Source organism: Bos indicus, chromosome 5 (genome assembly GCF_029378745.1).
Source record: "Bos indicus isolate NIAB-ARS_2022 breed Sahiwal x Tharparkar chromosome 5, NIAB-ARS_B.indTharparkar_mat_pri_1.0, whole genome shotgun sequence".
NCBI lineage: Eukaryota > Metazoa > Chordata > Mammalia > Artiodactyla > Bovidae > Bos > Bos indicus.
The window spans coordinates 26,969,571-26,983,142 of record NC_091764.1 but is presented as its reverse complement, the minus strand read 5'-3'; the positions used below and the strand labels follow the sequence as shown (position 1 = coordinate 26,983,142).

Here is a 13,572-nt window from a genome sequence, read left to right as displayed (position 1 = left end):
GCACCCCCATAGAAGCTCTCTTCTCTTGTGGACTGCCCTCAGTCCTTCCTGCCACACTCGGAATGACAGAGACAGCCACTGGTAGAGGTTTCACAGCCTCAAGCCTCACCCAACTGCCCACCAGGGAGTGGGAAGCAGAAGATGGGGGTGGGGAGACGTTGAGGCCTTGGCAGGCCTTGGTCTGAAGTTTTGACCTTGTTTCTACCATTGATCTTTGGACATAAAAGGAGAGGAAGCGTTAATAGTTAATCCCCACCAGGAGCTCAACAAAGAAAAACTCTTACCCTTCTGTTACTTCATATTAAAAAGGGAAGGGAATTAGTATTTATTGTGTTCTTGCCATGGGCCATGCCCTGGACCATGTGCTTTTACCTGGACTACTTCATTTTGTGCTTACCTTGTGAGATAGGGACTTTTGAACCTGTTTTTCAGAGGAGGAAACTTCAGCTTAAACTATTTGGGTCCTTTGCCTGAAATTCCACAGCCAGCAAATGATCGTGGAAGGATTGAAATCTGGTTCTTCCATACATGATAGTGCTGGGCATCCCCAGGTGCTGAATAAGTTTTTGTTTTGTCTCCTTTCTGCTTACCTGCTAACCCAAGCAGGTGTAGGGAAGAGCTGGTGTCCAGAGCCCCCAGCCCCCAGCTCCCCGGAGGGGCCACAGCCCCGCAGTTGTCACAGGTACCCACCTCATAGAATAGTCATCACGTGCACACAAAGCTGTGTTGACAAGGTTCTTTCACACACCTTATGGTCTCAGGGAGCTGAGTGCCCTGATACCTGAAGATGTTGCTGACTCCTCCCCAACCTTCAGCCTACTGAGCAGGTGAAGCAGCCATACCAGGTGATAAGCCTCAGAGGAGCAAAGTCCCCCTCCCCATGACGTGTATGGGTGCAGAACCCCCATTTTTGTGGGAGAGAGCTGGGCATCTGGATGGTGGCCGAGGGTGTTTGTTGGTGGGGGTGGGGTGGGGTAGGGGAATCTCTTGTGACAGCCAACAAAGCAGAGCCTATAGCTGAGATGGTTCTGCCTTCTGGATGGGGATAGGGGATCAAATAACCTATAACCCCTCCTCCTGAAAGGACTTTAGTCTTTGGTGCTGTCAGAGGTACCGAGATAAGCGCTCAGCCAGGCAAGCTTGCAGGAAAGGAGAAAACACTGATCAGCTGCCACTGCCGGGTCAAGACTCACATCATGGAGCCAAGGGCGGCCCAAGTGCAGAGAAGAGAAAGGCTAGGAAGACAGCAGGAGGACCGGCCCTCCAGAGAAGGGGAACCCCACTCTGGGGGTGCAGAATGTCCAGGTGGCGTTGGAGGTGGGGTTACGCTGGCGAGAGGGGGCTCTTGCTATCTACCTTCAATCCTTCCTGCAGACCCCAGCCTCTGCCTCCTAACTCCCCAGCTGGGGAAATAAGGAGAAACGGGCTATTCAGTGCCTTCCCTTGTCTTTCTGACTCTTTTTCACTCCAGTCGGTGATTAAAGTAGCTTCTTGTTCCCTGGGTACCCTGTTTCCAGTAATGTCATCAGGCTCCCCGGTTGCCAATGATCTGCTCACCCCCTGCAAAAATACCCTCCTTCTGATTACCCCCAGCCCTCTCCCCCTCCCTACCCCGGCCATGGTACTAGACATTGACTGGTTGTGGGGAGGGGAGGCTGTTGAGCACACAGAAAGCGAACTTGCTGGACAGAGAAAGCCTCTGGGTCTGCACTAGACAGCAAAACCCTAACTCCTTTTCCCAGGAAACGCGGAGGTGCACAGAGGCCCAGATTTGGTGCAATGGACCCAGCATATGCAGGTGAGGGATGTCGGAGGTCAAACGGACGGTCCGGGAGTGGAGGGAGCAAGGGGTGAGGACTGGTTTGGTGATAAAGACAATTTGTTCTTGGGTTCAAACCTCTCAGATCAGGGTAGCTGCTGCTGCTGCTGCTAAGTCACTTCAGTCGTGTCAGACTCTGTGCGACCCCATAGACGGCAGCCCACCAGGCTCCCCCGTCCCTGGGATTCTCCAGGCAAGAACACTGGAGTGGGTTGCCATTTCCTTCTCCAATGCATGAAAGTGAAAAGTGAAAGTGAAGTCGTTCAGTCGTGTCCGTCTCTTGGCGACCCCATGGATTGCAGCCTAACAGGCTCCACCGCCCATGGGATTTTCCAAGCAAGAGTATTGGAGTTGGGTGCCATTGCCTTCTCTGAGATTAAGGTAGAGCTAAGGGTTAAGACGGAGGAGTTTGAAGCACAGGTCATCAGGGGAGGGACCCAAAGTCTGCTGGTAAACAGTCTTCTGTTAGCAGGACTGGAGGTCAGGAGAGGAAAGGCTGGGGTCAGGGAGGAAAGAGTAGGAGCAGAGATGACAAGGTGGTTGGGGGTCAGATCCAGAGACTGAAATCCTCTTTCCTGCATCCTCACGGCTGCCCTGGGAAACCAGAGAGAGTTAAATTGCAGGAAAGGGGGACCTCTGGGCAGGAGCCATGCTTGTTCTTCTGTCCATCTTGGGCCCTTAGCAGTGTGCCTGGCATGGAGGAAGGCTCGGGAAGTGTTTGGTGAATGGGAGGAAGGCTGACTGGATGAAGGGACTGTGCACCCTGCCCTGCTTTGTCCTGCAGGCTGTAAAGACACAGTTGCTGGAGCAAGCGCAGGGCCAGCTGATGGAGCTGCTGGATCAGGCCATGTGGGAGGCAGTTCAAGCTTACCCACTGCAAGACAGACCAGTGCCCTCCGTCCCTCCAGACTCCTTGCGCAAGTAAGAGTCTCAGGAGCCGGGGGCTGGGGAGCGGCTGTGTAGCCTCCTCCATCATAAGGACTATGAGCCACAGATGGTATCTCCCGGGCCCTTTTCCAGCATGGATGTAACTTGGACTTCAGTCTTCCCTCATCGCCTCTGTCTTCCTGACATTGACCACTGGGCTTTGCTCTCCATTGGCCATGAGCTTTTCACCTCGTCCTGCCTGCTGGCCCTAACCCTGACCTTCCCCTACTACTGCCCTTGGCTCCCAAGTAGTGACCTCCTGCAAAGCCCTACGCTCTGCTTATAGCCTTCTGCCTTTGGTTCCTAACCCAGAACAACTGTCTCAATTCAGGACCCGGGAGCCGTCCCTGGGGAAACGAAAAGTTTTCATCATCCGCAAGTCCCTGCTTGAGTAAGTCAGGGGTGAAGACAGAGGATGGGGAAAAAAGAAAGAGCTTTGTCTGGGGATCCAGGACACCTCATTTGTCATCCTCAGGCTCTAGGTGGTTTGGGAGAGGATGTGGAGATGGTTTCTAAGGTTCTGTTTCTCCTTTTGCCCTGGGCGTAATCGTGGAAGAAAGGCCACCAGGATGAGAGTTGTCTGGGCTGGAAGGGCTTTGGACAGAAGTCCCAGCCGTACCACAGCCTGTCCCTTCAAGTTCCCAGTCGCTAGGCCCCATCCCCACTGTGTGCAGTGCCTGCGCTGGTCTGCACCACCTCAAGGACTCTCCCACTGACATTCAGGGCCCTGTCCTTCCAGCGAGCTGATGGAGGTGCCGCACTTCCGCACCATCTACCATATGTTTGTCGCCGGCCTGTGTGTCTTCATCATCAGCACCCTGGCCATCGACCTCATTGATGAGGGCAGGTAGGCACCCCTCCCTCTCATAGGCCCGCAGACCAGATCAGAGCACCCGGGCTCCTAGAACTCCACCCACCACTGGGGCCCCACAGAGCAAGTGCATTTGATTATTAGACACACATCAACATTGCTTCCAACCACCTTCCTACCCCCAAAGCCCTCTTAGATTTCCCTGCACAGCCTTGGATGGCCTTTGGTCTGTTTACCCAGGATCAGTCCCCTGGGGACACTAGGCCCCCACTCACATCCTCTGGAACCCTTGTCCTGAGGCAGACATGCGTGTACACGCACTCGTAAGTGTGGTTCCCACCTCACTGCTCTCACACACTCCATTCCAAGACAGTGCTTTCAGTTCAAGCAACCTCCAGTGAGTCCCCGAAGTACCAGCCCTGGGGGCCAGAGGACGGGCCATGCCTCTGTCTGTGAGGCATTCCCAATCTTGTGGGGAAGACAGATGTATGCACACAAGAGCCCAGGTTTCCCTACAAAACCCCTTCCCTCTCTGGGATGAGCCTTAGGGGACTGTGGACCCTTGGGAGTTTGGATTTGCATAATCCCGCCTCACCCTCCAGATAGCTTGCTGCTGCTAAGTTGCTTCAGTCGTGTCCGACTCTGTGCGACCCCATAGACGGCAGCCCACCAGGCTTCCCCATCCCTGGGATTCTCCAGGCAAGAACACTGAAGTGGTTTGCCATTTCCTTGTCCAATGCATGAAAGTGAAAAGTGAAAGTGAAGTCGCTCAGTCGTGTCCGACTCTTCGCTAGATAGCTTAGGAAGCAGTAAAAGGAAAAGGACCAAAGATTTGCAGGTTCAGCAACAGCACTTCCTTTTGATAAAATTGTTGTCAATCCTTATAATTAAGGATCAACTCTCAGTAAATTTTCAAATATATGCAGAGTGACTCCTCCACCATCCCCTCTATCCCAGATCACTCCCCAGAGGTAACATATTTAACAGTTGTTAAGAGTTTCTCTCCAGGGCATTTTCCATGCCTCCACTTCCAGATGTAAGAACCAAGGGGATGTATTGGAGGGGGGAAGGGAGGGGCTTACATTACTAAGATACTTACTGTACCTTTTGCTTCCTTTTCACTCCCTAAAGACCCACCTTAGAGATCTTTCCATGTTGCTCCATTGATTTTAATGGCTGCAAAGTCTGAAAGTGCCAGCTTTTGATCATTTAGTTCTTTACTAATGGATTTATAAATCGCTTCTAATTTACCATTACAAGCCATGCACCCCTTTTCGGCCACACTGTGTGGTTTACTGGATCTTAGTTCCCCAACCAGGGATTGAAGCCGAGCTACCGCAGTGAAAGCGCGGAGTTCTAACCACTGGATCTCCAGGGATTTCCCGAACTATATACAATATATATATTATATGTATATATATAATTTTACACTGATATATAATGTTGACAATTTTATTTGGTTTTGGTCGTGCTGGGTCTTCTTCGCTGCATCCAGTTGTGGGGAGCAGGGGCTACTCTAGCTTGGTGCAAGGGCTTCTCATTGCGGCGGCTTCTCCCGCTGCAGAGCTCGGGCTCAAGGCCCGAGAGCTTCAGTACTTGCAGCAGGTGGGCTCAGTAGTTTGTCTTCCAAGAGCTCTGACTGCAGAGGAAGGGGACAAGGATGGGCCTCACGCTTGTCTACTTTGTCGCCTTCCCCACTCTCAGGCTGATGATGGAGTTCGATCTACTGACCTTCAGCTTCGGACAGCTGCCCTTGGCTCTGGTGACGTGGGTCCCCATGTTCCTGTCCACTCTGCTGGTGCCCTACCAGGCCCTGCGGCTATGGGAGAGGCCCCAGTCTGGAGGGGCCTGGACCCTGCGGGTGGGCCTGGGCTGCTTGCTGCTAGCTGCCCACACCGTGGTGCTTGGCATCCTCCCAGTCCACGTGGCAGTGGAGTATCAGCTCCCGCCAGCCTCCCGCTGTGTCCTAGTCTTTGAGCAGGTAGGTGGTGGGCAGGACCAATGGTGGGGTGGGGCCCCTGGGAGAGAGGGCACTGGATACTATATTGGTGGGGGCAGAGCTAATTATCAGGGGCAGAGTCCTTTGGAGAGATTTGAGCCAACCAGCAGTCTCCAAACAAATGTAAACAAATGGACACTGCTATGCAAATATAATCATATAATCGAAGGGAGTTGGCCGACTACAGGCTCTGCCCTTTCTGGTACTCCTTTACCCTAGATTCATCCCATCAGCCATCTGTGTTAGGCTATAGGACTGTCCAACAAAAAGATCAAAGTATGGGCTTTGACCATACAAAGTTTACAGTCTGCCCCTCTGCCTGTGTAAACGTGAACACAGAGAGGTTAAGTGATCTGTGCAAAGTCCCACAGCACCTTAACCTCTTTTCTATTCCGCCTCAGGTCAGGCTCCTGATGAAAAGCTACTCCTTCCTGAGAGAGACGGTACCTGGGACACTTTGGGCCAGAGGAGGTGAGGCCTTCAGCGGGTGCTGCTGTGAACTCAGTCCTCTTGGTTGGTTGAATGAAGCCAGCAGGTGCAAGAGCCTCATAAAAGCTCCAACTTTCTAAGCCCATCTTGCCCACAGGGCACACCTCCAGCCGCCAACTGGGCTCTCTGGGCCTTAGTCAATCGGCATTCTCTTAGGTCCCACTTCTGAGAGGCTGCTCTACTGCCCAGGACTTCTGGCTCATCCTAATTTAGACCCAGGGTATGAGAGCCTTATATGAGAAAGTCAAACCAGAAGGAGAAAGAATCGGGTGGTGGGACTTGTGGGTGCCAAATGAAGCTCTGGCCACAGTAGGTCTTGTGCCAGAAAAGGAGGGGGATACCTGGAACAGAAGCAAAAGGAGGCTGTTGAAAGGCAGGTTCAACTCCTGCCCAGCTTCACCTCCTCCCCCCACCTTCAGATCCCCTATCCAGGTGCTGACCCACCCTACACCTCTATCCTCTCCAGCTCTATTCACCAGTCGCGCTGCCCTTCCCTGGCACCCCACCCACCTGTGTCCTCTCTCCCTTCCCTCTTCACTGACAGCCCCCTCTTACTCCTCCTCAGGTGAGGGGATCCGGGCCCCCAGTTTCTCCAGCTACCTCTATTTCCTCTTCTGCCCCACACTCATCTATAGGGAAACTTACCCCAGGTAAGAGCCTGCACCCCCTTCCCCACAGGCCCAGGCCCACCAGGGACCCAGCCCTTCTACTCTCCTCTCCCTGAGGTGTTTAGTCTCAACCCAGACACTGGCCACTTTCTCAGGAAGCACCTCACAGTAAAGATGGGAATAAGGGACAGATACGTTACCCCTTCTTCTTGCCCCAGCCCATGGTGATGCAAGGGTGACTGACTGTCCTGGTTTGCCCAGGACTGCCCCAGTTTGCCCAGCATTGCTCCAGTTTTAGCACTGAAATTCCTATGTCCTGGGAAACCCCCCAGTCTGGAGCAAACTTAGTGGGCGCTTAAGCTAAAATTCCACTTGTCGTCTTTGTTAAGGAAGATCCAAAGTGTTCTAGATCCCCACCTCCACAGGTAATCCTCCCAGGCCTCAGCAATTGAGGGAGCTGTGGATAGAGGGCCCCGGATGCTATGCCTGCAGGGCAGGAACAAGACAAAATGATGAGAAACATACTGTCTCCATTCCATTGCTGCAACAGGACACCCAACGTCAGGTGGAATTATGTGGCCAAGAACTTTGCCCAGGTCAGCAGACAGCGTGGAGTACCTGTGACTCATGGTGGCTGAGGGGGCATTTCTGGGAGCAAAGTAGGGGAGGCCTGGGAAGAGGTCAAAGGGTTGTGCAAAGAGAAGGGAAGGCAGATGCTGGGCCAGAGTCCAGTTCCAGAGGAAGGGGGCAGTTGCCAGTGTCTTCTCTCAAAGTTATGTGTCCTCTGCCCCTCTCCAGGCCCTGGGCTGCGTGCTCTACGCCTGTTTCATCCTGGGCCGCCTCTGTGTTCCTGTCTTTGCCAACATGAGCCAGGAGCCCTTCAGCACCCGTGCCCTGGTACTGTCCATCATGCATGCCACCTTGCCAGGTATCCCCACTGGAGGCAGAGCTGCGGAAGGCTGCACCCTGGAGAAGGCTTAGCAGGGGGCTCCTCTCTCCTCTCACTCTTAGTTTCAACACCTTCTCCCTCTGACATCTGCCTGCTCCTGTGGGTGCTCACTGTCAGAGTCTCACTTCAGACTGGGGCTTCCCTGGTGGCTCAGCGGTAAAGAATCTGCCTGCCAGTGCAGCAGACACAGGTTCGATCCCTGGGTCGAAAAGATCCCCTGGAGAAGGACATAGCAACTTACTCCGGTATTCTTGCCTGGAGAATTCCATGGACAGAGGAGCCTGGCGGACTACAGTCCATGTGGTCGCAAAGAGTTGAACACAACTTAGCGACTAAACAGTGGCAGCACTTCAGATTGCTGTCCTCTCCCCAGCCTCTCCCAACAGGCAGAGGTTTTAACATTCATCTCTGTGTTCCAACATCAGGCATAGGCTTCATAAGCAAATGGACTGAATGAATGAATGCATAAATTAGTGAATGATTAATAAGTGATTGGTAGGTTGCTGGGTGAGGGCTTCCTGGGAGGACCCTGGAGGTTCATGGGGGACCAGGGAGACCAGTCTGACGTGCAGCCCCTTGTCTTCACTCCCCAGGCATTTTTATGCTGCTGCTCATCTTCTTTGCCTTCCTTCACTGTTGGCTCAACGCCTTCGCGGAGATGCTACGATTTGGAGACAGAATGTTCTATCGGGTGGGGCCTGGACCGGGGCCACCTGGGAGCTGGATGCAGGGAGAGCTAGGGAAGGACGTAGGGGAGGATGGTGGCTATGTTGGTTCTCACCTTGATACCAAACCAGGTGCATTGGCCCAATTCTAAGTCAAACACTGAGACACCGAGATTTACAGCAGAGAAACGGTTTCTTCAACAAGTAAGGAGAAGTGAGAACAATCGCAGATTTGCTTCCCCAAAGGCCAAGGGCTTGAGATATTTATAGGATAAAGAAGCAAGGAGACCTTAGGCTCGGGAAAAGTGATTGGAGGTAGAGAAAGGGTGAGGTAATCAGTGTTCTCCACAGGTGTATCTGAGTTACATGCTTCTTCATGGGATGCATGTTAAGAATGGAGACACTTGGCATGATCTGAGGGTGGAGTGTTTGGCTCTCTGATGTCAAAAAGTCATTCATCCAACAGCTTTACAGGCCCAGTTTTAGGGTCAGTGGTCCTAGCCAGTCTTAGCCCACTTGAACTAGACAGGAGCCAACTTCAAGTTCCTGGAAAATGTATGCCTCCTGTTGCTATAGTGACCCATACATCAGAGGTGTTATCTGTACGGGGATGGGTAAGGAGTCAAAAAAAAGAATAAAATAAGGCTTTGTCAGTGAAGGCAGGTTACAGCAGAAGAATTTTTAACAAACTGTTCCCTTACCTGCTATTCTGTAAGACAAGCTCAAGAATTTCTGTTAGTCACCAGTTTCTGTTAACCCCAAGGGGCACGATTTCAACCTCAGCTGTGCTGTCCGTCTCCCACAGTGAGAAATGTGCTCCTCTGGGTATGCTTATAATGTCACCCGTCCACCTCCTGACCAGCCAGGGCTCACTGCTTTTGTGGGGATGGTACTTTGGAATCTTCTCCTGAGAGTAGACAGGGAGGGTAAGGGCCCCAGGGCCTGAGGAGGGAGTTAGGCGGATGCTTGCTGTCTCTCTCCTGCCGGGAGCCAGCCCTTGCAGAGAACACAGCCAGGGAGTGGGGAGCAAGGAGGGGCAGCTGGGAGCTGGGCAGAGACGGGGCCCTGATGATCACCTCCTCCCCCGCCCTGACCCCATCCCACCCCACCCCCAGGACTGGTGGAACTCAACATCCTTCTCCAACTACTACCGCACATGGAACGTGGTGGTCCATGACTGGCTGTACAGCTACGTGTATCAAGATGGGCTTTGGGTACGGGCTCAGTTCCCACAGTTAACAGAACCTCTCTGGGACAGCCGCTCTTTCCCTTTCTCTGCACATTCCATTTTTTCTAGACCTAAGGGCCCCTTTGACTTTCACCTCCCTCATTCTACCCAACCCAGTAGGCAGAAAGAAAGTCCTTCTTATGATCTGACTTCCTTCCTTCCTTGTCCTCAACTACACCTCCTCCACAGGGCATGTCTCCCCTCCTTAGCCTTCTAAGGAACATGCATATAGCAATTTTCAGTTACCAAGAATTTTCCCATACTGTATAATCTGAAATGTAAGCCTGAGAAGTAAGTATTATTATATCCCCCTTTTGAAAGTGGCCTCTAAGGCCCAGTAGACTAAATATAATGCTTTTAAGAAAGATATGTCAGCCTTTCTGATCCCAAAGCCCATATTCTTTCCACCATACTGCATACCCTCTGGCTTCCTTAAGGAGGGGTTCTTTGCAGAGAGGGCTTAGGGAGACTCACTGTACCCTCCTCCCCCGACCCCTGCCAGCTCCTTGGTGGCCGGGCCCGAGGCGCGGCCATGCTGGGCGTGTTTCTGGTCTCAGCAGTGGTCCATGAGTACATCTTCTGCTTCGTCCTGGGATTCTTCTACCCCGTCATGCTGCTGCTCTTCCTTGTCTTTGGAGGTGAGCTTGGCCTCTGTATGCCCTTGTAGAGACATCCCGAGGGAAGAGTCTTGGAGATTCCAGACTGATGGGAGAGGCCACGTACCCAAGACCGAAGGGGGTGTGCATGCCTCTTGGGGGAAGGCATAGTGCTGTCTGTGAGAGTTGCAGGGGGGCAGGGGACTTGGAAGCTGGAAGGAGGTAGCATTGGGAGGCAGCACAGGGGTATCCTGGAGGGGAGTACAGTAAGAAAACACTTCTGGCTGGAGAGGAGCATCTGCGCAGGGCACACATAGAGGGAGACAAAGGGGAGAAAACTGGTGTGGGTTGGGAGGTTCAGTAAGGGAGCCAGGATAGTGAAGTGTATGTAACTGAGGAATCCTGAGGAATGCCTGAGACCTCCTTGTGTGCCTGGAGTTGGGCTCAAGATCTTCCTGAGTCTTCCTGTTCCAACTCTTCCCTGTGCCCTGAGATAAGAAGGCAGCCAGGAAGATAAATTACAGGTATCTGGAGCTGAGCTGACCACCCTTCCTCCTGCATCAGGGCCACTGAACTTCACGATGCACGACCGGCGCACGGGCCCAGCGTGGAACGTGCTCATGTGGACCTTGCTCTTCCTGGGCCAGGGCATCCAAGTCAGCCTGTACTGCCAGGAGTGGTATGCACGGCGCCACTGCCCCCTGCCCCAGGTAAGCGGCCATGACCCCCCACCCTGCCCACTCAGCTCCTCACCCAGGAGGACACGCCTCCTCTCCCCAACAGCCAGCCCCCTATTGCTGCCCAGTTCAACAGCCATGGTCAGGGGCCCGTGTCTTAGATGCATAGGGTAAGCCCTGGAAGGGATCTTATTCATAACTCACTTTTCTCTGGCACAGACAACCTTCTGGGGGCTGGTGACACCTCGATCTTGGTCCTGCCATACCTAAATGCCAGGGTACTGTCACTGCGCAGATGACACCACCAAGTTCTTCTCTGCCTGCAAAGTCTGAGACCAAGGCTCCTCTCTGCATTCTCAGACCGAGCTCTGAGTCAAGGGGGCCTGCCATGCCTGACCCCACCAGGGAACTCCAGGGACTGAGATCTGTGGACCTGTGAGCATAGACTCAGAATGGTGATGACTCTTGAGCCCCCATCCCTGTGGACTGGGCAGAGGGCCCCCTCTCACTCCATGGCTGTTCAGACTGGCAGAGACATGAAGGATCTTACAGATTTGGTGAATGTGGCTTGACTTAAAGCAAGCTGAGGTATCAAGGTCTGAGAAGGATTTGTTTCTTTGTACTCTTTCCAATACAATAATAAACTGTATGTATCACTTTTTATTCATTCATTCACTTGTTGAAGACCCATTTTTTTTGGCCACGCCACACAGCATGTGGGTTCTTAGTTCCCTGACCAGGGATCCAACCCACACTCCTTGCATTGGAAGCACAGAGTCTTAACCACTGGACCACCGAGGAAGTCCCTTGAAGATCCACTTTTAAAAACTTTTTACAATTGAAGTATAAGTTGATTTACAATGTTGTGTTAATTTTTGCTGTACAACAAAGTGATTTCTTTTTATATGTGTGTGTGTGTGTGTGTGCACGCCCAAAACTCAAATTATATTCTTTTCCATTGGGGTTTATCCCAGGACATTGAGTATAGTTCCCTGTTGTTTATTCATTCTATATATAATATAGCAGTACCTGTTGTTTATTCATTCTATATATAATAGTTCATATCTCCAACTCCCAGTCCATCCCTCCCCAATCCATCCACCTCCTGGGCAATCACAAGGCTGTTCTCTATGTGATGACCCATTTTTTAAAAAACTTTTATTTTATACTGGAGTATAGCCTATTGTGATAGTTTCAGGTGGACAACAGAGCAGCTCAGCTATACATGTGCATGTATCCAACTCCCCTCCCATCTAAGGTTGCTGTATGGCATTGAGCAGAGTTCTCTGTAATAGGTCCTTGTTGATTATCCATCTTAAATATAGCATTGTGTACATGGTGCCCAAACCAGTCAATTCTAAAGGAAATCAACCCTGAATATTCATTGGATGGACTGATGCTAAAGCTGAAGCTCCAATACTTTGGTCACCTGATGTGAAGAGCCAACTCACTGGAAAAGACCCTGATGCTGGGAAAAATTGAGGGCAGAAGACGGAGGTAACAGAGGATGAGATGATTGGATGGCATCACCAACTCAATGGACATGAGTTTGAGCAAACTCCAGGAGATAGTGAAGGACAGGGAAGCCTGGAGCGCTGCAGTCCGTGGGGTCAGAAAGAGTCACACATGACTTAGCAACTGAACAACATGTTGACGACCCACTTTTGACAGGCATGATTGAAGAGCGTGCCTGCAAGGCAGGACTTTGTGATGGGAGGGGCTGAGGGGCTGAGTGACATCCTCCCTTATCTTTTCTCTGCCACCCCAATCCGCCCCAAACTCAAGTCACTCCTTCTTCTACCTCTACTCCTTCAGATCACATTTCCACAACCCTTTAATCCTTCTAATCCCGGCAACCTCCAGCACGTTTTCAGAGAGCACATAGCTGGCCTCCTTTCCTTCAGAGGACCCAGGAGAAGAACCTCCTATACAGACCTTAGCCAAATCTTTTAACTTCACGAGCTTCAGCTTCCACAACTATAAAATGGACATTTAGGGAGTTCCTTGGTAGTCTAATGGTTAGGGTTTGATGCTTTCACTGCTGTGATTTTCATTGCATTTGACTTTGCAATTGTAGTTCAATTTCTGAACTTTCTATTGTGTTCCATTTATTTATTTGGTCTTTCTTTATACCAGCACCACACTTTCATGATTACTGTAGCTTCATAATGTCTTGAAAACAGGTGGTGTAAGTCATTCAACCTTCTTCTTTTTCAGTCATTTTGCCTATTTGAAGTCCTTTGAATTTTCGTTATAAACTTTAGAATCAGCTTATAAGTTTCTTTCAAAAAAAGAAAGAAAAGTCTGCTGGGATTTTGATTAGAATTACACATTATAGCTGTAGACCAATTTGGATAAAATTGACATTTAACAAAACTAAGTTTTCCCATCTGTTGATATACTATATCTCTCCATTTATTGAGGTCTTCTCTAGTTTATGGCAGTAACATTTTGTAGTTTTTAGTGCACAGGATTTGCACATTTTGTAAGAATCTCCCCTAAGTATTTCATGTTTTAATGATATTTTTAATTACAGTTTCTGATTGTTAATTGCTAGTACAGTGAAGTCAGCTCTTTTTCCGGCTGCCCTGGGTCTTCATTGCAGAGGATGGGCTTTCTCTAGTCGCAGTGAGCAGGGGTGCTCTCTCATGGTGCACGGGCTTCCCTTGCTGTGGAGCAGAGGCTCTGCGGCACACAGGCTCAGTAGTCATGGCACAGGGCCTCAGTTGCCCCCCCACCCAGCTGTGGGAATCTAAACTCCCCGACTAGAGATCAAATCTGTGTCCCCTGCCTTGGCAGGTGGA

General features: G+C 51.3%; 1 protein-coding gene across 3 annotated transcripts; it reads left to right on the top strand.

Moving 5' to 3' along the window:
* Positions 1-1,053: 1,053 nt before the first annotated feature.
* SOAT2 (sterol O-acyltransferase 2) lies at positions 1,054-11,672 on the top strand. 3 transcript variants are annotated; one of them, XM_019960489.2, is made up of 15 exons: positions 1,054-1,305; positions 1,743-1,798; positions 2,604-2,740; positions 3,078-3,137; positions 3,486-3,593; positions 5,262-5,538; positions 5,958-6,027; positions 6,611-6,695; positions 7,204-7,249; positions 7,452-7,581; positions 8,196-8,293; positions 9,383-9,481; positions 9,998-10,133; positions 10,656-10,801; positions 10,988-11,672. In XM_019960489.2, the coding sequence occupies exons 1-15, from the start codon at positions 1,197-1,199 to the stop codon at positions 11,036-11,038; spliced, it is 1,608 nt and encodes a 535-aa protein (XP_019816048.2). In that variant the 5' UTR covers positions 1,054-1,196; the 3' UTR covers positions 11,039-11,672. The 3 variants fall into 3 exon arrangements, with proteins under 3 accessions (XP_019816048.2, XP_019816047.2, XP_070645137.1); XM_019960488.2 differs by having other exon boundaries at positions 1,054-1,317; XM_070789036.1 differs by lacking the exon at positions 10,988-11,672 and having other exon boundaries at positions 1,054-1,317; positions 7,452-7,550; positions 10,656-10,792.
* The last annotated feature ends 1,900 nt before the right edge of the window (positions 11,673-13,572 follow it).